General features: G+C 41.9%; 2 protein-coding genes across 6 annotated transcripts in view; both read left to right on the top strand.

Moving 5' to 3' along the window:
- ARMCX5 (armadillo repeat containing X-linked 5) overlaps positions 1-25,094 on the top strand; it is a 129,901-nt gene that overhangs the window by 30,394 nt on the left and 74,413 nt on the right. The window contains exon 2 of one of the 5 annotated variants that reach the window (XM_081222243.1): positions 18,096-18,439. The exons of 3 other annotated variants lie outside the window; for them this stretch is intronic. In XM_081222243.1, coding sequence (XP_081078369.1) covers positions 18,096-18,329 — 234 coding nt within the window. In that variant the 3' untranslated portion in view covers positions 18,330-18,439. Of the gene's footprint in view, positions 1-4,701; positions 4,996-18,095; positions 18,440-25,094 lie in introns of those variants that run through there. One more of the 5 variants, XM_081222245.1, reaches the window with a different exon arrangement.
- Positions 18,588-23,556, top strand: GPRASP1 (G protein-coupled receptor associated sorting protein 1). The gene is given in 6 exon segments (XM_081222239.1): positions 18,588-20,967; positions 20,970-22,687; positions 22,691-22,706; positions 22,709-22,818; positions 22,822-23,235; positions 23,239-23,556. Coding segments are annotated over 6 exon segments (4,134 nt in total). The 5' UTR covers positions 18,588-19,241; the 3' UTR covers positions 23,389-23,556.

The following is a 25,094-nucleotide window of genomic DNA, read 5'->3' as shown; positions in this document are numbered from 1 at the left end:
CTACCTTTATACGTGCTTCTCAGCTCTGTGCTCCCCATTAGGTGGTACAGGAAGGCTTGAGGGGACTGGAGATAAGAATTTCCCTTCCATCACATTGAATGCTAAAAGGGGCTGGAGTTCGGTGTTTCATTCCCCTAGGTCAGTTAGGCTCTGGTAAAACTCAATTCAGTTAGGCTCTGGTAAAATCATTTCCCTTGTGGGTAGCAGGCATTTGTTAAGGAGAATAGAATGCTCTGGGTATATTTCAGATGGTTACTTTTTCCCTCCACCTACTAGAGGAACAAGGATATATTTCTCCAGTCTTCACCTTGAGAACCTGGCAGGGCTCTTGATGGTAAAACTCATGAAAGTATGGAGACCCCTCTCAGGGGACCCCCTGGATTTTTTAATTCTAAAACTAGATCACACAGAGCCTCCAGCAATTCATCAATTACTGTATAAGTGTTCCAGTACTGACTCCAGTATTAATAGAAACATTTAAACTTCATGAGAGCCCACTGAGAGCAGTGGGTTTCTGCTCTCAATAACCTATGGCTCTCAGTATCCACTTCTCTCTTTAGTTTTGGGGGCATTGGCTTGTCCTGTGACCTCAATTCTCTGATGGATCTAATAGATATTGATTTTCAGGTTGTTCAGTTTTTTTCTTACAGTGACAAAGGGAATGATGACTTCTAAGCTCTTTACATGTCAGACTGGAACCCATAAGTCTCAATATTCTGGTTTTTTGAGTGTTCTTTCATGCTACTGAACATTTCTTGGTATATATTATCTTAGTCATAAGTCCCCTAGTCACAGGGCCATGTAGGTAACATAATGTCCTTCTTAAAAAAAACAAGTTTGAGAACAACGTTTTTTCTTTGTCTTTTTTCTTTTCTTTTTTTTTTTTTGGCTCATGCTACACGGCTTGTGGTGGGATCTTAGTTCCCTAACCAGGGATTGAACCCAGGCCCTCAGCAGTGAAAGCTCAGAGTCCTAACCACTGGACCACCGTCAAATTCCCTAGAGTTATTTTTTATATATGGTATGAGGAATGGGTCCAACATCATTCTTTTGTATGTGGCTTTCTAGTTGTCCCAGCAGCAATTATTGAAAAGACATTTATTTTCTTATTGAATGGTCTTGGTACCATTGTCAAAAGTCAGTTGTCCATAGATGTAGGAGTTTATGCTTGGACTCTCAAATATATTCCATTTATCTATATATGCATTCTTATGCCAGTACCACTCTGTTTTGATTACTGTAGCTTTGTATTATGTTTTGAAATTAAGAATTGTGAGTCTTCCAAAGTTGTTCTTTTTCAAGATTGTTTTGACTATTTGAGGCCCCTTACAATTCCTTGTGAATTTGAGAATCTGTTTTTCCAATTTGGCTAAAAAGGCCTTTGGAATTTTGATATTGATTGCATTTGTGGATTTTTAGCAAGAGCCACATGGTCTCTGTTCATTTTTTTATTGAAGTATAGATGATGTACAATATTATATGTTACACATGTACAATATAGTGACTCACAATTTTTAAAGATTATATTCCATTTATAGTTATTATAAAATATTGGCTATATTATCTTGCTGTACAGTATATCCTTGTAGCTTATTTCATACATAATAGTTTGTACCTCTTAATCCCTTACCCCTATATTGCCCCACCCCTCTTTCCTCTCCCTACTGGTAACCACTAGTTTGTTCTTTATATCTGTGAGTCTGCTTCTTTTTTGTTATATTCACTAGTTTATTTTTTAGATTCCACATATAAGAGAGATCACACAGTATTTGTCTTTCTCTGACTTATTTCACTTAGCATAGTACTCTCTGGGTCCTTCCATGTTGCTGCAAATGGTAAATATTCATTCTTTTTTATGGCTGAGTTGTATTCCATTGTGTGTGTGTGTGTGTGTGTGTGTGTGTGTGTGTGTTTGTGTATCACATCTTCTTTGTCCATTCATCTATTGATGGGCACTTGGGTTGTTTCCATGTCTTGGGTATTTTAAACAATGCTGCTGTGAACATTAGGGTGCATGTATCTTTTTGAATTAGCGTTTTTGTTTTTTTCAGATTGTTTTCCATACCATACCCAGGTATGGAATTGCTGGGTCATATGGTAGTTCTATTTTTAGTTTTTTGAGGAACCTCCACGCTGTTTTCCATAGTGGCTATGCCAATTTACAATACATTCCCACCAACAGTGTATGAGGGCTCCCTCTTCTCCATATCCTCACCAACATTTGTTATTTGTGTTCTTTTTCATGATAGCCATTCTGACAGGTGTGAGGTGATATCTCATTGTGGTTTTGATTTGCATTTCCCTGATGATTAGCAATGTTGAGCATCTTTACATGTGTCCATTGGCCATCTGCATTTCCTCTTTGGAAAAATGTCTGGTTAGGTCTTCTGCCCATTTTTTAATCAGGTTGTTTTTTTCTTAATTTTTTAAATTTTTTTAAAAAATTTAAAGTTAAAAAAAAATTTTTAATGTTTCAAAACATTTTAAACATTTTTTTTGCCACACCATGCAGCATGTGGAACTTCTCCAACCAGGGGGACCAGGGGTCAAAGCTGGGCCCCCTGCAGTGGAAGCATGGAGTCTTAACCACTGGACCACCAGGGAAGTCTGGGTTTTTTTGATGTTGAGCTGTATGAGCTGTTTATATAATATATGTTGGCTATTAACCCCTTATTGGTCATATCATTTACAAATATTTTCTCCCATTTAGTAGGTTTTCTTTTCGTTTTGTGAATGGTTTCCTTTGCTGTGCAAAAGCTTTTAAGTTTAATTATGTCCCATTTGTTTATTTTTGCTTTTATTTGCTTTTATTTCCTTAGGAGACAGATCCAAAAAAATACTGCTACAATTTATGACAAAGATTGTTTGGCCTGTGTTTCCCTCTAGGAGTTTTATGGCTCCTGGTCTAGTCTGTTCATTTTGATTATGAGGCTCTTTTATTTAGCAAGCTACATTGTCAAAGATGCAAATGAATCTTAGATTCTGGTAGTAAACACAATGTGGAGACTTTTTAACTTCATCACTTTCGTAAACTGTGTATCAGAGATCCAGAACCACCATATTTATATGTTAGTTGGAAATAATTCATCATCATTAATCCTTGCAGGGAACAATACCATAAATTGAATGTTTGGGAAATGCTATTATAGCTTGCTATTCAAAGGATGCTAGCAGTTATAGCATCTCTTTTAAAATTTTGATAATATCATATATGCTTTTCTGTACCTTTTTAAAAATTACAAATAGCTTTTTCGGGGAATAGAGAGGCTAGTCAGGACTTAGGAAAAGAAGGGCTGTTGCTACTCCTCAAAGGATTCAATAGACATTAGGGAACATACTAGTTAGTAATCATACACTTGTAGACCGTATGCTGAGTTTTTCCACCTACTTTATTTTTATCGCCCACTGTTATCACAAAATAATACTTATGAGTTCACCTTTCCTCACAGAGCAGTAAACAAGCTTGAGATCTTTAAGCTTGAAAATAGGCCTTGGTGCTATTTCCTAAATTCTAAATAATCCCCTTAAACTCTTAAAAGGTCTTATCAGCTGTTGTTTTACAGCCTTATGATTTAGGGCATACAGCAGTAGGGTTAGGGCAGAGTGGATAGGGACTTTGCGATGTGCTTAATATTAATATTCTCAATGATTCACCTAGGTAATTCCCTAAAGAAGAGTTCTAGTATCTCTCTCTATTGCTTAAAATCAGAGACCACTTTTCTTAGTTTCCTATTGGTCCTGTGACAAATTACTACAAATATGGTTGCTTAAGACAACATGAATTTATTATTTTAGTGTTCTGGAGTTCAAAAGTCCAAAATTAGTCTCACTGGGATATAGTGAAGATATTGGCAAGGCTGATTCCTTCTGGAGGCTGTGAAGGGTGAATCCATTTCCTTGTCTTTTTTGAGCCTCTAGAGTCTGCCTACATTCCTTGGTTCATGGTCCTTTCCTTGCATCATTCCAAACTTTGATTCCATTGTCCCATCTCTTCCTTCTGTCTTTGACCTTCTTGCTTCCCTCTTTTAAGGACCCTGTACTTCCATTTGCCCATCTTCATAATCCAGGATAATATTCCCATTTCAAAATCCTTAACTTATTGACATTAGCATGTAAGGTAACATACTGACAAGTTCCAGGGATAAAGATATTGACATCTCTGGAGGGGAGGGGCATTATTCAGTCTACCATACAACTTACAGTAAAGGCAGTGGTCACAGAAACAGTAAAGCAAGTTCCAGATGGGTAGATACTGTGGTAAAATAGGCTATTCATATATTTTGAGATTTTAGTGACAGACATCCATCGAGTCATCACCCATGAGTTCACACAAGGGTGTATTATAATAAGGTGAAAACAGATGGACGTCAAACTCCTCAGGTTTCCTTTCCAAAGGGGAGTTGTGAAATTTTACCATTCTGTACATTTCACCTCACAATGAACTAAACAACTTGGAAACCTGTTCTGTGGTGGATTTCCTATACATATGATAGCGGTTCATTTTAACTTTCTCTTTATCATGATAACCCTCTGTTATGGGCTAAATTGTTCCCCTTTCCCCAAATTCATATGTTAATATCCTAACCTCTTATACCTCAGAATGTGATTATATTTGGAGACAGGGCATTTAAAGAGGTGATCAAGTTAAATTGAGGCCATTAGACTGGCGTCCTTATAAGAAGTGGAAATTTGAACACACAGGGAGACATCAGACATGCATGCGCACAGAGGAAAGACCACATGAGGACACAGAAAGAAGGTGACCATCTGAAATCCAAGGGGAAAAGTCTCCGGAGAAACTAAACCTGCTGACACCTTGATCTTGGACCTCTAGCCTACATACCTGTGAGAAAATAAACTTCTGTTTAAGCCACCCAGTCTGTGATATTTTGTTATGGCAGCCCCAGCAAACTAATGTATCCTCAAACTTTTATTTATTGGCTTGGCATCTTACATCAGTTTGGGAAAACAGAAGACCCATGTTTATGGTTAATATATAGAATTTTGTGGACGTTTCTTTAAAATTCCAAATTTTATAAATCCTAGCAAACCAATAGCCCCTTTTCAGTATTATATCCAATTCCAGTGTGGTAGTGTGTATACATTAACTTTCTATCTGCTTTAGATGGCAGAATAAAAAAACACTGGGTGGGGTACTTTCACCTTTATCAACAAAAAATTTTATATCCAACATACTAATTAGTCTAAAGATTTTTAATGGGGTGCTTCTTTGCTTGGTCAGTGATAGAAGCACATAAAAGTATAATAACTCTCAGATTTAAAATCATAGTGTAAACTGATATGATTTATATAATCAACAGAAAAGACACCCCAGTGTTCTGGGGGCATTTATATATTCAGCATGTATTTATTAAGCAATCTATTATGTGCCAGGAATTGTTCCTAGGTCCTGGGAATATAGCATAGAAAAAAATAAAGTGTCATCCTCATAGAGCTTACATTTAGGGATGAAGGGAAATAGATAATAAGAAAGTAAATATATAAAATATGTAATGTAATATTAAGTAGTGATAAATGCTATGGAGAAAAGTAGAACAGGGTATGAGGATAGAGGATATTGGAAGGGAGGATACTATTTTGGATGAGATAGAGAAGTTCTCTGTGAGCAAATACATGAAAGACCTGAGGGAATGGAGCATGAAGCTATCTGCAGAAGAAGTATTCTAGGCAGTGGGAACAACAAATGTAGAGCTCCTTGGGTAGAGATGTGATTAGCTTATGCAAGAAACACCAAGGAGGCCAGTGTGGCTCAAATGTAAGCAAAGAGAGAGTGGTTGGAGAGAAGTGTAAAGTGGTAGGCAGGGGCCAGATCTTGTGAGATACTGTAGGCCATGGAAAGAAGTTTAGATATTATTCTAAGTGTTATGGGAAGCCATTAGAGGATTTTGACAAGGGGAGCAGTGTGATACAACTTATGTTTTTAAGGGATAATCCTGTCTGCTGTGTAAAGAATGGACCCTAGGGAAACACGAATGGAAACAGGGAGACCAATTGGAAGCTAGGAAGTAATTGCGGTGGTCTAGGTCAGAGATGATAGTGGCTTGGACTAAGGTATTAGCTGTGGAAATGGTAATAAGTGTCCAGCTTTGGCATAAATTTTAGAGGTAAATCCAGTGGATATTATGCATGGATTGAAAGCAAAGTAAGAGAGAGGAATCAATGATGATTCTGATGCTGAGCAACTGAGTGAATAAAGCTGTCATTTACTGAGATGAATGAAGCCTGGGAAGAGCAGGTTTTAGGGGGAAGGTCATGAGTTCAGGTTAGGACATGTTGAGTTTGAGATGCCTTTTATATGTATACATGGAGATGAAAAGTAGGCAGTTGAATATATGTGTCTTGGAATGTTGAAAGAGTTCCAGATTAGAGATAGAAATTTGAGAGTCAAGGTACAGATGGTATTTAAAGCCATGAAACTGGATGAGATCACTAAGGAATATAGATAATATAAGTAGTAAGGGAAGAAGTCCAAAGATTGAGCTCTGGGACATTTCAATATTGAGATATAGGAGATGATAATGGACTAGTAAAAGCAAAATCGAAAAAAGAAAGCTAAGAATGTGCAGTCAGGAGTAGCCAGTAAGGTAGGAGAAAAACCAGGAGAGTATGGTATCCTGAAAGCTAAGTCAAGATGTTTCAAGAAGGAAGTTTTCGACCCTGCCTAACACTGGTGATAAGTAAGGTGACAAAATATCCCTATTTTCCCAGGAAAGTCCCAGTTTATGTCTGTTGTACAGAAATAATTGTTAACAAAATCCTTTTTCACTCTCAGAAATGTTCCAATTTGAATGATAAATTGTATGGTCACTAGGATGGTAGGTCAAGGTGAGGATTGAGAACTGATTATTGGATTTACCAACATGGACATCATCAGCAATTTTGACAAGAGCAATTTCAATGGATCAGTGAAACTTGATTGGATGTTGGAGATGAAAAATTAGCATGGTTTCAAGAGAAAAGGAGGAGACAGCATTGATATGGTAACTGAAGACCACAGTTTTAAGGAATTGTGGAGCAAAAGGAATCTGAGAAATGGGGTAATAGCTATTGAATGATATGGGGCAAAGAGAGAATTTTGTTTTTAAGATAGGAGATAGTACAGTATGTTTGAATATTGATGGGAATATTCCACGAGAGAGGGAAATTTTTAGGATAAAAGAAGAAAATTTTGGAACAATGACCTTGAGTAGGAGAGTGGGATATCATCCAATGGACAAATGGAGAGGCAAGCTTTAGATAGCAGCATGGACAGTTCTTTCAGAGAACATCAGAAAAGGCAGAATTTATGGGCACAGATGCAAGTAGATACGGCAGTAGGAGTTTGTGGAAGTTCTCTTCAAACTGCTTTTATTTTTTCAATGAAATAAGAAGCAAGGTTATCATCTGAGACTGAGGAATAGGTAGGAGGTAATTGGGGTTTGAGGAGAGAAGAGAAGGTATGATGTCTTTTTATAATGCATATGACATAAAATTTGCCATTTTAACTATATTTATATTTTTAAAAAATTATTGGAGCATAGTTGATTTACAATGTTGTGTTAGTTCCAGATGTATAGCAAAGTGAATCAGTTATACATATACATATATCCACTCTTTTTTTATATATATTCTTTTCCCATATAGGCCATTACAGAGTATTGAGTAGAGTTCCCTTTACTGTACAGCAGATTCTTATTGGTTATTTATTTTATATATAGTAGTGTGTATATGTCAATCCCAATCTCCCAATTTATCCTTCCCCCTTATCCCCTGGAAACCATAAGTTTGTTTTCTACATTTGTGACTCTACTTCTGTTTTTTAAATAAGTTCATTTATACCTTTTTTTTTTAGATTTCATATATAAGTGATAGCATATGATATATGTCTTGTGTCTGACTTAACTCAGTATGATAATCTCTAGGTCCACCCATGTTGCTGCAAATGGCATTATTTTGTTCTTTTTTATGGCTGAGTAATATTGCATTTTGTATATATGTACCCATTTTAACTATTTTAAGTGGATAATTAAGTGGCATCTGTTGCATTCATAGTGTTGTAAATCCATCACCACTATTTCCAAAAACTTTAATCATTTGTTATGAGTTGAACTGTGTTCCCCCAAAAGATATGTTAGAGTCCTAACATCTACAAAAATCAACTCAAAATGGATTATAGTCTTAAACATCTGACCTGAAACTGTAAAACTGTTAGATAAAAGCATAGAGGATGACAAAACTAAACAACAACCTACTGAATGGGAGAAAATATTTACAAATGATATGACTGATAAAGGGGTTAATATCCAAAGTATATAGATAGCTCATACAACTCAGTATCAAAAAGACAAACAACCCAATTAAAAAATGGGCAGAAGGGCTTCCCTGGTGGCGCAGTGGTTGAGAGTCCGCCTGCCGATGCAGGGGACACGGGTTCGTGCCCCGGTCTGGGAGGATCCCACATGCCGCGGAGCGGCTGGGCCCGTGAGCCATGGCTGTTGAGCCTGTGCGTCCGGAGCCTGTGCTCCGCAACGGGAGAGGCCACAGCAGTGAGAGGCCCATGTAACGCAAAAAAAAAAAAAAAAATGGGCAGAAGACCTGAATAGACATTTTTCCAAAGAAGTCATATAGATGGCCAACAGGCACTAATCAACATTGCTTGTCATCGTCAAAGATGCTCAGTGTCTCTAATCATCAGAGAAATGCAAATCAAAACCACAATGAGATATCACCTCATACCTCATCAGAAAGACCACAAATAACAAATGGTGGCGAAGAATGGAGAAAAGGGAACCATAATACACTGTTGGTGAGAATATAAATTGGTGCAGTCACTATGGAAAACTGTGGAGGTTTCTCAAAAAACTAAAAATAGAACTACCATAGACCCAGCAATTCCACTCTTGAGTATATATCCGGAAAAAACAAAAACTCTAATTTGAAAGATACATGCACCCCAGTGTTCACCACAGCACTGTTTACAGTAGCCAAGACATGGAAGCAACCCAAGTGCCCATCAACAGATGAATGGATAACGAAGATGTTGTACAAATGGACTTACCTACGAAACAGAAACAGAGGAACAGACATAGAGAAGAGACTTGTGGTTGCCAAGGGGGAGGCGGGGGTGGGGGAGGGATGGATTGGGGGTTTAGGATTAGCAGATGCAAACTATTATATACAGAATGGATAGACAACAAGGTCCTACTGTACAGCACAGGGAACTATATTCAATATCCTGTGATAAACCATAATGGAAAAGAATATGAAAAAGAATGTATACATATGTATAACTGAATAACTTTGCTGTACAGCAGAAATTAACACAACACTGTAAATCAACGATACTTCAATAAAATAAAATTTAAAAAAAGATGTGGTATATATATACAATGGAATACTACTCAGCCATAAAAAAGAATGAAACTTTGCCATTTGCAACAACATGATTGGACTTGGAGGGTATTATGCTTAGTGAAATAAGTCAGACAGAGAAAGGTAAATACTGTAATTACTTATATGTTGAATCCAAAAAATAAAACAAACTAGTGAATATAACAAAAAAGAAACAGACTCACAGATATAGAGAACAAACTAGTGGTTGCCAGTGGGTAGAGGGATGTGGGGAGGGACAAGATAGGAGTAAGAGATTAAGAGGTACCAACTACTATGTGTAAAATAAATAAGCTTCAAGGATATATTGTACAGCACAGGGAATATAGCCAATATTTTATTATAGCTATACTGGAGTATAATCTTTAAAAATTGTGAAACACTGTGTTGTACACCTGAAACGTATAGTATTGTAAATCAACTATACCTCAGTAAAAAAACAAACAAAAAAAAAACAACATGTTGGTCTTGGAAGTGATTTCTTGGATATAGCACCAAAGCCACTGGCAACAAAAGCGAAAATAGACAAATGAGACCATATTAAACTAAAACGTTGTGCACAACAAAGGAAATAATCAACAAAATGAAAAGGCAGACTACAGAATGGGAGAACATATTTGCAAACCATATATCTAAGGGACTAATACCTAAAATATGTAATGAACTCCTACAACTTCATAGCCAAAAAAAGAAAAAAAGGCAAAGGACTTGAGTAGACATTTCTCCAAGAAAGACATACAGATGGCCACCAGGTATATGAGAAGGTGCTCAACATCACTAATCAGGGAAATGCAAATCAAAACCAAAATGAGATATCCCCTCACACCTGTTAGGATGGCTATTATCAGAAAAACAAAAGATCACAAGTGTTAGCAAGGATTTTGAGAAATTGGAACCCTTAGACACTGCTCTAGGAATGTAAAATGGCGCAGCCACTATAGGGTACAGTACGGAAGCCCCTCAAAAAAACAAAAATAGAATTGCCATGTGATCCAGCAATTCCATTTCTGAGTATATATTCAAAATAATGGAAATTAGGATCTCAAAGGGATTTCTGCTCTCCCTTGTTCATTGCAGCATTATTCACAACAGCCAAGATATGAAAACAACCCAAATGTTCATTGATAAATGAATGGATAAAGAAAATGTGGTATATACACAGAAGTGAATATTATTCAGCCTTAAAAAAGAAGGAAATCCTGCCATTTGTGACAACATGAATGAACCTGTAAAACATTATGCTAAGTGAAATAAGGCAGTCATAGAAGGACAAATACAACATGATGCCACATATACATGGTATTTAAAATAGTCAAACTCATAGTGAAGAGAGAATGGTGGTTACCAGGGGTTGGGGGAGAGGAAATAGGGTGTTGTTGAATGGGTATAAAGTTTCAGTTATGCAAGATGAATAAGTTTTAGAGATCTGCTGTACAACATAGTGCCTATAGTTCACAGTACTGTGTTGTGCACTTAAAATGTTAAGAAGGTAGATCTCATGTGTTCTTACAACAACAACAAATGGGCATGAAGAAAATTAGAGGTGATAGATATGTCTATTATCTTGATGGCGATGATGGTTTCATGAGTGTATACCTATGTCCAAACTAACCAAATTGTATATATTAAATATATTGTTTTTAATATATCAATTATATCTCAATAAAGCTGTTTTTAAAAGACATCATCATACTGAACATCATCAAGGTTTTCTCCTATGTTATCTTCTAGGAGTTTAATAGTTTTGCATTTCATATTTAGGTCTATCATCCATTTTCTGTTGATTTTTGTGAAGGATGTAAGGTCTGTGTCTAGATTCAGTTTTTTGCATGTGGATGTTCATTTACTCCAGCACCATTTGTTGAAAAGACTGTCTTTGCTCCATTGTGTTGTCTTTGACCCTTTGTCAAAGATCATTTGATTGTGTTTATGTTGGTATGTTTCTGGACTCTCTGTTCTGATGATGTTCCATTGATCTATTTGTCCATTCTTTCACCAATATCACATCATCTTGGTTACTGTAACTTTATAGTAAGTCTTGAAGTCAAGTGATATCAGTCCTCTGACTCTGTTGTTCTCCTTCAATACTGAGTTGTCTATTCTGGGTCTTTTGCCTCTTCATATAAACTTTGGTATCTGTCAATATCCACAAAATAACTTGCTATGCTTTGGTTTAGGAAGAGCTGGTTAGGAAGAACTAGTCTTGACAATTTTGAGTCTTCCTATCCATGAATATGGACTATCTCTCCATTTATTTAGTTCTTGTATGATTTCATTAATCAGAGTTTTCTAATTTTCCTCATATAGATCTTGTACATATTTGTTAGATTTATACCTATGTACTTCATTTTTGAGGGTGCTAATATAAAAGGTACTGTGTTATTAATCTCAAGCTTCACTTGTTCATTGCTGGTATATAGAAAAGCAATTGCCTTTTTTTATATTAACCTTATCCTCTAACCTTACTGGAGTTGCTTATTAGTTCCAATATTTTTGGATATTCTTTCTGATTTTCTACGTAGACAAACACATCATCTGCAAACAAAGGCAGTTTTATTTCTTCTTCCCAACCTGTATTCCTTTTATATCCTTTCCTGGTCTTAATGCATTAGCTAGGAATTCCAGTACAGTTTTGAAAAGGAGTGGTGAGAGGGGGCATCCTTGACTTTTCTTGATCTTAATGGTAAAGCTAGTTCCTAACCATTATGTATGGTGTTTCTGTATATGTTCTTTATCAAGTCAAGGAAGTTCTACTCTATTCCTAGTTTGCTGAGACAATTTTATTCTTTTGCATGTGGATATCTAGTTGTCCCAGCACAGCTTGTGAATGGACAGGATTTTCAATAAATGGTGATTGAATTCCAATCAATGAAATGTAAGTGTAAATGATGTAGGCATTTCTTTACCATGGATTTTAAGAAGCAAGTGGACTACCTCTACTCTTTTTTTCCCATTTTGCTGGCTAGACGCAGACTACGGTGATGCCCCATTACATATTTGTTCTGTTTTGAAAAGTTACTTTAACATTCAATTAACTACCAATATTTGCTGGCATTGTGGAAATTCAGGATTTCTTCTCCCTGCAAAGTTAATAACCATGAACTCACCTCACCAGCCCCTTTAGTTCTAGAAATCCTCAAGGGGTATTTCCCATGTCCTGAATTTTGATGGTTTTCACACAATTTTTCCATGTGTGGTTGCCACAGTAAGCTTTACTGTGAAGCACTTAAGTCCCTCCAATTGCTCCCTCTAATTTGTCCAACCACTGCCCATACCCAGAGTCCTCACCATGTTAGAGTTGAGGACTACTCTAAACTTTAAAGCCATGTTGGAGAGGAGGATGTTTTCCTCTCTTTAGGTTATACTTTATAAGTGGGACCTGCACACCAGAATATTATAATTTCTTTGCAAACTGTGCTTTCCAGGATAACATATGAACCTGCCTTTGTTGTAACAGACATACAGTTGAAGGCATATGTTTGAAGAGGCAAAAATAGGAGTCCTAATCCCAGTGCTGCCATTAGAATAGCTATACTCTCCTAATGAAAAGGCATTGTTCCTGGGCTGAGGTCATTGTGCCTGGCTCTGTTTTCCTTCAGCATAAATTCTTTTAAAGAAGAACCCACTCCAAATATAACCTGAAAATATTCTTGCATCAGGCCTCCCCACAAGTTCTTTAGATGTGCTTTGTCTCAAGTAGTAGACACAGTTTAGATCTTTCCTAGAGGTTCTTCAGTCTCTACTGAAAGTAGACAACTATTGATCCAGTTTCATAGTTTACAAGAACGCAACCCAGCCTGGTTAGTCCCACCTGCAAGGGACTTGAGTTCCTGTGTAAAGCTCCTGAAATTCAGGAATATGAGAATGGATATATTCTAAGAATACATAGGGTTTGGATCAACCTTGAACAAAAGGGAGATCCCAGAGGGAAAGTTTGCCTGAGGCACATGAAGGACAGAAGAAAGGTAAATTAAGCTAAATGGGCAAAACTAGGTCCATGACCAAGATGACTGAGAGAGACAAGAGTAGATCACTTAAGCTGCACAGGCAAGGGATATGCTAGTGTGAAAGTTCATGTGCATGTATGTGGGAGGTGGGGTGGGTATAGTGCAGCAGCACAGCTGCTTCTGTATCCCAGGCTTACTGGTGGGGGAATTATTTGGGGGGAGAGAGAGACAGGGAGACAGAGAGAACACGAAGCTGGGGCTCTGCTTTTATGAGGGTACCAGTGTAGGGAGCCTAGGGTTTGTCAGGTTGTCTTTATTGGCTAATTTAAAGCACAAGAGCAGATAGTAGTCTCAGGAAGGAAAAGGCAGGATCTCTCAAGGACTCAGTTGTCTAGGTTAACCAAGGCTTTCTGAAAGAGGGAACTAAATGAGTGGGAGTGGCCTAGTTTCTTCTCAGGTCCTTTTGCTGGTAGCTATGTCTTACAGCCCATAATATGATTATTCAAGATAGTTTTCTTTTGAAATGGATGCCTTGGCAATCAAAAGCTTAATGTCAGGCACTTAAACTGAATCAAAAAGCATAGTGCCCAGCACTTACACTACCGAAATTTATATTTCAGAGGCTAGTCAGGGTTACACAGGTGCTATTGGAGACACTGGAGAGTGAAACTGTGGCTGTTGCAATCACACGAGAATCCATTTTACAAGGAAGCAAATATAATATTACTTAACAGACAGACATAGCTCAGCGTCTTGTTTAAATCTTTTCTTTGCTCTCTGATTTTAAAGATGACACTTAATCTATCTGATATATACACATAAAGAGCTAACATATGAAAAGCTTAAAATAGGACTTTTCTCAGTTCACTAAATGTTAACAGCAATAGTGTCTTCTGTAAATGAATTTAGAACAAATTGTCCAAAAGATATTTCAAAGTCTCACAGTAAAATCAGTCAGTTTTGGTAGATCCACTCCCCTGCCAGTAAATATTTTGGGATCAATATCCCAACACCTGGAAATTACCAGAGAAGCTTGCATTGGTATGACCATAAATTTTTAGGATAGAAATCTAAATAAAATAAAAAACACAAGTAAATGTAAACTCAAGAGAACAGAGATTTCTTTCCGGAGTTTTTTTTCCCACTGCATCTCCAGTACCTAGGAAAACGCAGATACTCATATATATTTGTTGAATGAGTAAAAGGCACCAGACACTTTCAGAAGGAGAAGGAACAGTTCAGAGGGGCAAAGAGATTCATGCACACGCACAGATGCCAGAAGAGCTCAGACTCCCTTCTTCCACCCTGGCATTCACCCAAGAGAGTATACTTTGGAACAAAGAAAATCCACAATTCAGCTAAGGCCATTGAAAGAGCACAGTGAAAGACTTTCCTCTGAAAACTGACATCTTTTGTCTCTAGATATAGATAGTATAGAATCATCTCTAGACTTTTTCTCTATCACCTAAATATTGTACAGTTATAATAAATATCTAATAACAAGTAAAAGCTGATATGAAAATCCATGGTAAGAATAAGGTTCCCTTTTCATCCTGGTAAGCATCCATGATATTCAGTAAATAGGGACTTTCTCCAAGACGAACCTCAAAGATGATTGCAAAATCTCTCTTCTTTAGAAAAGAGAGAAGGTGCTTAAGAGGGCAGTTATAGTGGTGAGAGATGAGCGCCCAAATTGATCTTCCCAGGGGCTGAAGCCCAATTCAAGAAAGTGAAGGGGAATGGACTTTATCAGGATGGTGAGTGAATTTGGTTCCCACTGCTGCTGTAACAAATTACCACAATCTTGCTGGCTTAAGAAAACAAAAACAATAAAATATTATCTTACAGTCCCGAAGGTTGGAAATAGGAAAAGTGTCTCTCTGGTCTGAAATAAAGGTGATAGGAGGACTTCATTCTTCTGAGGGGTTCTAGGAAGAATCTGTCTCCTTGCCTTTTCCAACTTCTGGGTCTGCCTGCAGTCCTTGGCCTCTGGCTTCCTTCCATCTTCAAAACTAGTGATATCCTGTCCACTTGTGGCGTCTTTCTCATGCAACTTCACTGTGACACTGACTCTTCTGCCTGCCTCTTCCACATTTAAAGTAGCCTTGCCATGGCATTGGCCAAGATACAACGGTGTAATCTTACTTTACATTCAGCTGATTAGCAATCTTAATTCCATCTGCAACCTTAATTCTCCTTTGCCATGTAACATCACATGTTTACAGGTTCTGGAGAACAGGACGTGAACATCTTTGGGGGACCTTTATTCAGCCTACCACAGCGAGGGTGCCATTTAGGTGGGTTTTAAAACGGGCAACAGTGCCAGCAGGTTTGTGCTCGACCACAGGTGTGCTTAACCAGGGTTGCTGTTTGCCCCATGGAGCACAGAAAGGAGGGGCTGAAGACTACAGGAAGGATATAGGAGTGCAGGAATCAGAGGATTCAAGGGCCAGCAGGATTCTGTCTTGGGGAAGTGGGTGCCTGGTGGGTCCTTCTCCAAAGAATGGCTGGGGAAAGTAGACTGGTGTGTATGGCAAGTGTGTGAGATCCCAGTAGGTTCTAATCCCTGCCACATTCCCACCCTGCCAAAGATGATGAGCGCTTGGAGGCACCTGCAAGAGAAGACCTGACAGAACCCGGGGAGAGAAGCCAGGACCGGCCCTACCTGGTGCCTGACACCTGGCTCTGGGATGAGAGACAGGGAGGACTGTCTGAGCCGGTGCGGGTCCTGAGAGGGAAAGGCCCTCCTTCCTGGGCAACTGCAGGGGCGGCGAAATGGCAAAGTGTACTACCGTGCTACCACTGCGACTGAGAAAATGGCAGTGTGGCAGAGAGGGTGACGACACTGGCGCAGACAGGTGGTTTGTTTCCTCAGGCCAGAGGTCCATCTAGGGCTGCCTTCCCGTAGAAGAGGGGCAGTGGCTCGGCCTCCACGGGCGCCGCCTCCCACCTTCCTCCCGCCCGCGGCCCCAGAAGGTGGAAAGCAGACCCGGGGAGGGCCGTCCTCACAGCTCCTCTGCCACTGGCGCCCAGGGAGGATGGCGGGCGCGATGGGGGAGGGTAGGGGGGCGGACTCTGAGCAGTCCCGTACACACATACACACACACACACACACAGAGACACACACACACACACACACCCCGGGACGCTCTGTATTCATCCGCTGCTACCTCCAGTGCGGCCCCTCCCTACCCTCCCAACCCCGGCCCCCAATGCCCACCGCCCGCCGGCCCCACACGCTGCGGTGCCAGAAGTGTGCGGGGCGGGGAGGGTGGTTGCCCGACGGGGGGCGGTGGAGGACCGGCGTGGCCCCGCCCCTGAGGCCTGGACTCCCCCGGCCCCGCCCCTTTCTGGGTCGGAACTATGGTGGGCCTGGGAGGGGGCGTCGATCCCGTTCGTGCCGTATCCTTCCGCCCCCTTCCCGACACCCTCGCCGCGAGCGGTTGTTGCCGCAGCCTTCGCAGCACCTGACGGATTTGGCGCAGCCGCGCGGGCGGCGGGACGCCTCTTTGCCATTCTGCCCGCACGGCGAGCGGTGGAAATCCGAGTGAGGAGCTGCGACAGGAGGGGGAGGCCGACCATCGGGACCCTGCGCCTGCGAAGGCAAGTGGGGGTGTCTCGGGGGCGACGAGCGGCTCACACCCTGCCCCCGTGGACCCTGGCAGTCTGACGAGGGGGAGGCAACCGGGTCGGAGCGGGTCCCTGAGAGAGGTGCGCATCGCCAGGGGAACCCTGGCGCTGAGGAGGCGGCCACCGGTGCGCACCGGGCCCGGGGCGCGAGGTCTTGGCCACAGGGCTTCCCTCGGATCCTGGGGAGGTGAACGGTGCGGCCGCTTCCTGGAGGGCTTTCTGGGCGCCCGCGCCCCGCCGTCGGCGGTGCCTGTGCCAGGAGAGGGCTGTGGGGGTGGCTTCTGCGGGCGAAATGGCGGAGGGGAGCCGGGGTGGGGGCGTCGTGGAGGCCGCCGGGGGTGGCGGTCGGAGCCGGGTGCCGAGCCGGTGGGCCCGTGGGGCCGCCCGCCTGGGCCCGGATTCTGGAAAGGGGTCTGTCGGACCCCACGTGCTAGGTGCTGTCCCTTCCCACAGGCGCCTCTTTGATGCCAGAGTGTCCTGTGTGCGCGGTAGGTCTGGCGATTTCAGGCCACGGGGTGCATCTGTAGAGAGGCTTGAGAAAAACTAGGGACGGGAAAACGGCCTGTATTTCTGAAGTTGTGTGGGGATGGGGGGTGAGGGTGGACAGTAGCCATTGACTGGACACCCGAATTGGGATGGGGTGACTGCGACCAGAGCAGGTCAGGCATCCAGGAATACCTCCTAAAATTCTCCTCTCTACCCGGTTTCTCCACACTTCCTGGCCTTCCTCCCTCACCTCCATCCATGATGGGGGGTGGAAACGATGGACTGGGAGGTGAGGGTGGGACAAATTATAAATACAAGTACCACTGCACAACCTGCTTTCTAGAATATGCGAGCGCCCTTCCCCCAATCTATGTTGTATAGCACAAGGGCTGTGAACACCAAGTAGTGAATCTTCAGAATTGGAAAAGAGAGTAAGAGGAAGAGTGTCGTGTGCAGATGAGTTATCCAGAAACATGATCCATTGGCCTTAAATTAAAAGAAAATATTCTAACCAATGGGACTGTAAATGTTAAAAGATAGATAACTTGGGTACTCCTATGTTTGTTGTTTGTCTGTCCACCAAGCACTCAGCTGCTACCATTATTTCTTGACCATCTTACCTTTTGATCTGTTTTTCCATAGGCCTGCTTTAAGTCTGGTCACTTCTGCAAGGAAAGAAAGGAGGAGGAGTCTGGTTCAAATCTCTGGAGGTTTGTGCAAAGAGGGGCGATGCAGGAGACAGCTACACAGTATTATCATGGCAGGTTCTTTGATCCAAGTGGTTTCAGGGCCTCCTCCACCTCTCCTACTCTCTGTCAAATTTTCACATTGCCGCAGAACCTCTTACCCATTTCCTGCAGGAGATATCAGGAATAGTGGGGTAAGTGTGGACTGAGTCGTGAATGGGAGGAAAAGACCTAAGTGTAGGAACCAGGTGACAGAAAACATTAGACATATTGGACCCTTAAACAGAAAGAGAGATGTTTGTATCAGGTGTCAGGGTTCTTGCTTGTCTATCTAGCAGTCAGGCTCTATTCTCTGCTATATGTTTACCTGTACCCAAGATACGCAGGCTGCTGTAGAGTTTGATGCCACTGGAATCAAGGAAAGGAGCAAGAAATTGTGCCACATCAGTGCAGGTTGGTATGGGAATTGGTACAACTTTTGGGTGGGGTAGAGAAGACCAACATAGGTCCAAGAGTGATTAGGGTCTGGCCTGGGGGCTCCTCAGCCTCTCCCATTGCCAAGATACTTTCCTACCATCTTCATACCTGTTTAATAACAGGCAAAATAATATGGCAGCTTTGGGGATAAAAATTGTAGAAAAAATGAAGGTGATAGAGAGACTTCTAATAGCCTAACTCTCCCATCAAGCATTTGAGGTCAAGTCTCTCTATGTGAGTCTTCATGGAGTGACACAGTTGGAATAGACTAAAAGCCCCACGTCATTCTCGCTTCCTAGATTGACTTCCAGTGGCAGCTCTGGTGGTGTTGGAATTGCTGTTGACCACCACCCTCAACAGGTCTACACCCACCCAAGAATCATCCATCCTCTTCCAGCTTGGTTGTGCTTTTTCTTCACTCTAACTGTAGTATTGGCTGAGGCTGGGATTGGGAAGGAGGCTGATTGACTGCTGGACTGGTGATTGACTCTAACTTTTGTTTCCATCTGTATCATCTGAATCATCGAAAGATTAGAGTGTGAATATAGAAAACTGTGACAGATCTGTGGTAGAGGCTGAGACTGGGATAGCAGTATTTAATCATGTCTTCTCTGTAACTTGTACTATGATTGGGGCTGAGATTGAGCCTGGCATCCAGGCCAAGCCTGAAAAGAAGCCTGGAGAAGAAGTTGGGGGTGGGGCTGAGAGAGAGAATGAAGTCCCAGTGGTGGTCAGACCCAAGGTTAGGACCCAGGCCCAGGTAATGCCTGGAGCAAGGCCCAAAACTGAGACCATGGCAGTAGTTGGGACACATCCTAAGAGTGAGACCAAGGCAATCACTGAGGCAAGGTCCATGGATGAAACCTATTCATGGGCCAAGACTGAGTTTGATGCTGAGGCACTACTGAAGACAGAGGGAGTATCCCAAACCAACGCTATATCCTGGCCACTGATCAGTACTGAGTCTGGGTCAATTGCTAAAACTAAGATCTGGTCTATGGATAGGGAACTGGTCAGTATGGATGCTGAGTCCTTTCCTGGCACCAAGGTCAAGTCCCAGTCAGGTATCCAGCCTTTGTTTGAGTCAGAGGAGGAGACCAATATGGGGTCCTGGTGCCATCCCAGGCCTACATCCAAAAAAGAGACTTCTCACAATTGTGATTTCAGATGGGTGGATAGATCCTCTCTGAGCTCCTGGTTCTGGAGTAGAGAAGAGGTCAGCACAAGGCTTCATCCTAGAGACAGCGTAAAGGCCAGTACTAGGTCCAGGCACATGGCCAAAGAAGAGGCCATGTCTAGGCGCAAAACCAGTCAGGAGCTTTATGTTGCATCCAGTTCTGGTTCTGAGGATGAATCTATTAAGACATCCTGGTTCTGGGCCAGAGAAAAGACCAGTGTCTGGTCTAAGCCCAGGGAAGAGACCAATAGTAGGTCCTGGTTTAGGTCTAAGAAAGAAGTCTCTGAATCTAATTCTGGGTCTGAATGTGAGGACAATGTAAAATCCTGGTTCTGGGCTGGAGAGGAGGCCAGGTACAAACCCAGAGCCAGGAAAGGGGCCGATGTCAGGGCCAGGCACAGGGCCAAGCGAGAAGCTTCCATTGATTTCATGTCTGGCTCTATGGATATAGTCAAAAAAGAGTCCTGGTTCTGGCCTGGAGAAGAGGCTAATAACTTGTCTAGGCCCAAGTCCAAGAAAGAGGTCAGGGCCAGAGCAATGGCAAAGGAAGAGGCCAAAATCAAGGCCAGAGCCAGGACAAAGCGAGAAGCCAGGTCAGAGGAAGAGTTCCTCACTGGGGCCTGGTTCTGGGTTGCAGAAGAGTCCAGCATAGTGGGTGGGGCCACTGTCACATCCTGTTCTCAAGTGGAGGATGAGTCCATTGTTGGCAGTTGGTTCTGGACTGAAGAAGAGGCGAGTATGGGGACTGAGTCCAGTGGTAAATTCATACCAAAGATTGAGCAGGAGCCTATTGGCAATTCTATGCTTGGAACTGGGGAAAAGACCAGTGTGGAAACTGAGGCTGATGCCACTTCCAAATCTGTGCCAGCAGATGATACAGAAAAGGTCATTGCCAGTTTCTGCTTCTGGGCTAATGAAGAAACCAACCCAGAGGCTAAAGAAGAAACCATTTTTGGGTCTTGGTTTTGGGTCAGTGATGAGGCCAGTGTGGAAGCTGGTATTGGGGCCACCTGTGGGTCCAGGCCAAGGTCTGAGGAAGAAGAGATCATTGGTCCCTGGTTCTGGGCTGGAGAAGAAATCAATGCAGAGCCTGAGTTTAGAGAAGAGGCCAGGCCAGGAGCTGAAGAAGAGACAATATTTGGGTCCTGGTTTTGGGCTGGAAACCAGGCCCAGATGGGGCTGAAGTCAATTGTGACACTATGCCAGAGACTGAAGAAGAGGAGCCCATTATTGGGTCATGGTTCTGGGCTGGAGTAGAAGAAGCTTGTGGGAGGGCTGAAGTCAGCAACAAGTCTATCCTGGAGGACAAGGAAAAGGGTATTATATCATCTTGGTTTGGGACCACTGAAGAGATCAGTATGAAGTATGCCACTGGTGCCCAATGTAAATTTATGACAACTGCTAAAGAGATCAATACTGAGTTTGACTTCTGGTCAGGAGAAGATCCCTGTATGTTTGCTGCTAATGGATGCAGCTGGAAGTCTAGGCCAGAGGAGGAACAGGACACTGTTGATTCATGGTTCTGGTCCAGAAAATATACAAGGCCAGAGACCACTGTAGGGCCCTGGTTATGGGCCGTGGAAGAGGGCAGTATAGATGATAGGACTGAAGAAGAAGCCAAGGCACCAACCAAGGAGGAGACCATGATCATGTCCTGGTTCTGGAAAGGGGATAAAGCCATTATAGGGGCTACAGACAGAGAAGAATCCAGGCCAGATGCTGAAGAGGAAGACATTATTGGTTCTTGGTTCTGGACTGGGGAGGAAGACAGGCTTGAAACAGAAGCAGAGGCTAGAGAAGAGGACAGCCTGGCAGCTGAAGAGGAACATTTTGTTGGGTCTTGGTTCTGGGCCACAGAAGAGGCCATTAGGAACAAGGCTAGCATTTGCAGCAAATACAGTCCAGAAGCTGAAGAGGAGAAAGTCATTGTTGAGTCCTGGTTCTGGGCTGAAGAAGAAGCCAGTCTGGAGGCAGGGGATAGTTTTGAGTCCAAGCATGGCACTGAAAAGGAGGAAATCATTGTTGGGTCCTGGTTCTGGGCTGAAGAATATAATATAGACTTTGGACCCCAGGCAATAGAAGAGACCACATCAGGGTCTGGAGAGGAAACCACTTTTGGATCCTGGTTCTGGGATGCAAAAGAAATCAATGTAGAAGCAGAAACATACTGTGCATATAAGCCAGAGGATGATGAAGAGATGATTGTTGAGTCCTGGTTCTGGTCTGGAGACAAGGCCACTAGTGAGACTGAAACTGTGGCCACCTCTGAATCCAGGCCAGAAAATGAGGAAGGGGCAGTTGTTGGGTCCTGGTTTGGAGCTAAAATTAAGGCCAATAACAGGACTGGTAATGGAACCAACTATGAGTCAAGGACAGTAGCTGAGGAGGATGAGGCCATAGTGGGGTCCTGGTTCTGGGCAGGAGATGAGGCCCATTTTGAATCAAATCCTAGCCCTGTGTACAGGGCCATTTGCACGTCCAGATGTTCAGTTGTGCAGGAGCCTGATGCTTTACACGGGCCCCAGAGGTGGCAGGAGGTTACTGTTCAGTTTAAGCCTGGCCCATGGGGTAGGGTTGGCTTCCCATCCCCAAGCCCCTTTAGATTTTCTAAAGAAGCAGCATTTCTGTTCTCTGAAATATTTGGAGGAAAGCCCAAGCACATGGAACTGAGCCTAGAAGGGGAAGAGCAGGAATCTTTGCTTCAGCCTGGTAAGCCTGACCCTGAGTTCCCATTTCAGTATGATCCATCCTACCGGTCATTCAGGGAAATTCGAGAACATCTTAGGACGAGGGAGAGTGCAGAGCCTGAGAGTTGTTTCTGCAGCTGCATACAGTGTGAGCTTAAAATTGGTCCTGAAGAGTTTGAAGAACTCCTTCTATTAATGGACAAAATTTGAGATCCTTTTATTCATGAATATCTAAAATTGCAATGGGTATGAGGAATGCTTCTCAATTTACTCGTTATTTCATTCGTGATTCAAGTGTTGTCTCACTTATTGAAACCTTGCTCAATTATCCCTCCTCCTGAGTTAAGATAAGGTTTTTGGAAAATATGATTCACTTGGCTCCACCTTATCCAAATCTAAACCTGATTCAGACATATGTATGTCAAGTATGTGAGGAAACTCTTGCTTATAGGTTGGATTCCCCTGAGCAGTTACCTGGAATAAAGATGGTTAGACACCTCACTACAACTACTGACTATCACACACTGCTTGCCAAGTATATATCTGGGTTTCTCTCCTTATTAGCCACGGGCAATACCAAAACAAGATTTCATGTTCTGAAGATGCTACTGACTTTGTCTGAAAATCCTGTCATGACAAAAGAACTACTCAGTGCTGAAGCAGTGTCAGAATTTATGGGCTTTTTTAACAGGAAAGAGACAAATGACAAAATTCAGGTTGTTCTAGCAATGCTTGAGAATATTGGTAACAATATTTAAAAAGAGGCATTGTGGTTCACTGATGATGATTTCGGTCTTGAGCCATTTATTTCTGCATTCCATGAAGTTGAGAAATTTGCTAAGGAACTGCAAGGCAAAACAGATGATCAGAATGACCCTGAGGCAGAACAGAAAACTGAGTATGATTAATCACTTGCCTCTGATTGTCCTTATGTTCCTGAGTTATGGTCCTTGAATAATGCTTTAGTTTTCAAAGTTGGTTCTGTGTTGTAATGTACACTTTAATGCTGATACTGACTTTGTCAAACTCTGTGTATGAGCTGGATCAATCTTCTGATGCCAAACGAATATTACAACTGAAAGCACATTTGTTGATACTTGTTTTTGTCTAGATTGTGAATTTACCATTTAAGCTTATAGTGAACTGAGCTATCATAAGTAAGCTACCCTTCTGATTGTTGTTCTAGTGTTATTGATGTCTATTTGAATCATGTTGTGATTTCAATAAAGTTCTGTGTTAAAGTTGGCAGAAATCACCCTTCTCCATGAACATAAAATATAGATGCAAAAATAACATATGATAACACAGAGGTAATTAACGTATGAATAATAATGCTCCTTGAAAAAGCTATTTTCGTATCTTTAAATGAAAATTTTACCATAGGCTGCTACTCAGGGTATGCTTCAGAGAAGAAGGACCCAATTAATTTGGGCTCTGAAATGTAAGGAAGAGGTTGGATGTTGTGAAGAAAAGCTTGGAGTTGGAAAAAGTGTTCCTATGGGAGTGAGGTATCCAGTCTGCCTGGAGTGGCTGGGAGGAGTGTATTAAGGGATATAGAGGATAAGGTAAGTTTTGTAGAGCTGAGAAGTTGCATTTTGCAGTTCAAAGTATGGGTGTTTCTTTGATCTTGCGTAAAGGTTCAAAGAAGAAGACCAGAAAGCACACAAATTTAACTGTCAGGAAGACCATTTCTTCATGGTGGTGCCATGGAAAGTGTTGAGGTAATAGCATACAGCCACTAAAAGTGATGATATATAGGTTTTAAAATTGGCTAAGAAAAGCTCTGATACCTTCTGTATTTGGTGAAATAGAAAAGACTGGTATCATACATGGAAAGATGATCCCTCCCTCAAAAAATGTGTGAAATGGACTGAATTTATGCAAATGTATATTATTTGATTATGGAAAATCCTGCAACCGTGTAAAACATGTCAAAGGAATAAAGAAATGTGAGAGACTACAACTTCAGAAGCACTGGCTTGCTAAATAAAAATGCATAATTTAAAGGGAGTAAGCTGTCAACTTTCCAAAGTTTCTGAGTTTATGGTACACATTTTTCGGATTCACAAAAGTGATTCGGATTCACATCCTCAGGAGCAAAAGTCAGGGGTAAAGTTGGTTTGGGGTGGGGGTAGTCCAGGCTAAAGGGAAATATACAAAGTTTTATTCACTTTTCGTTTGTCTCGGTGCAAAGTGCCTTTTTCCTACCGGATTCTAGGTTGCAAGGTTTATGGAAGTAGGGCAAAGTGGCAGTTTTGCCTCCATTCACAAACCACAAGTGCTAACAGAGATCGTCCTGGTGGTGGAAATTGGAGACTGAATGTTTGTTTTGGCTATCAATATTTTTCAAGACAGATCCTGTGTGTGTTTTAATACGTCGCCCGAGTTTTGCACAGAATATTAAAAGTCAGTTGGTTTCCAAACTCCTCATGGGGTGTTCCTCGCCAGCCCTGTGCTCCTACAGAGCAAGGCCCAGACTTAGGGCTGAAAGCTTTGGCTCCGAATCCAGCCTTCCTTTCAGCTCTCTATCTTCACCCTATCAGGAGCTTCAGATTGTTCTAGCAAGCAGCTCAACCCCAGAGGCACAAGACTGTGCCTTGCGTGCTGCAGGGCT

Source organism: Mesoplodon bidens (assembly GCF_964165515.1).
Source record: "Mesoplodon bidens genome assembly, chromosome: X".
In the NCBI taxonomy this organism is placed as follows: domain Eukaryota; kingdom Metazoa; phylum Chordata; class Mammalia; order Artiodactyla; family Ziphiidae; genus Mesoplodon; species Mesoplodon bidens.
This window is presented reverse-complemented; position numbering and strand designations above follow the sequence as displayed.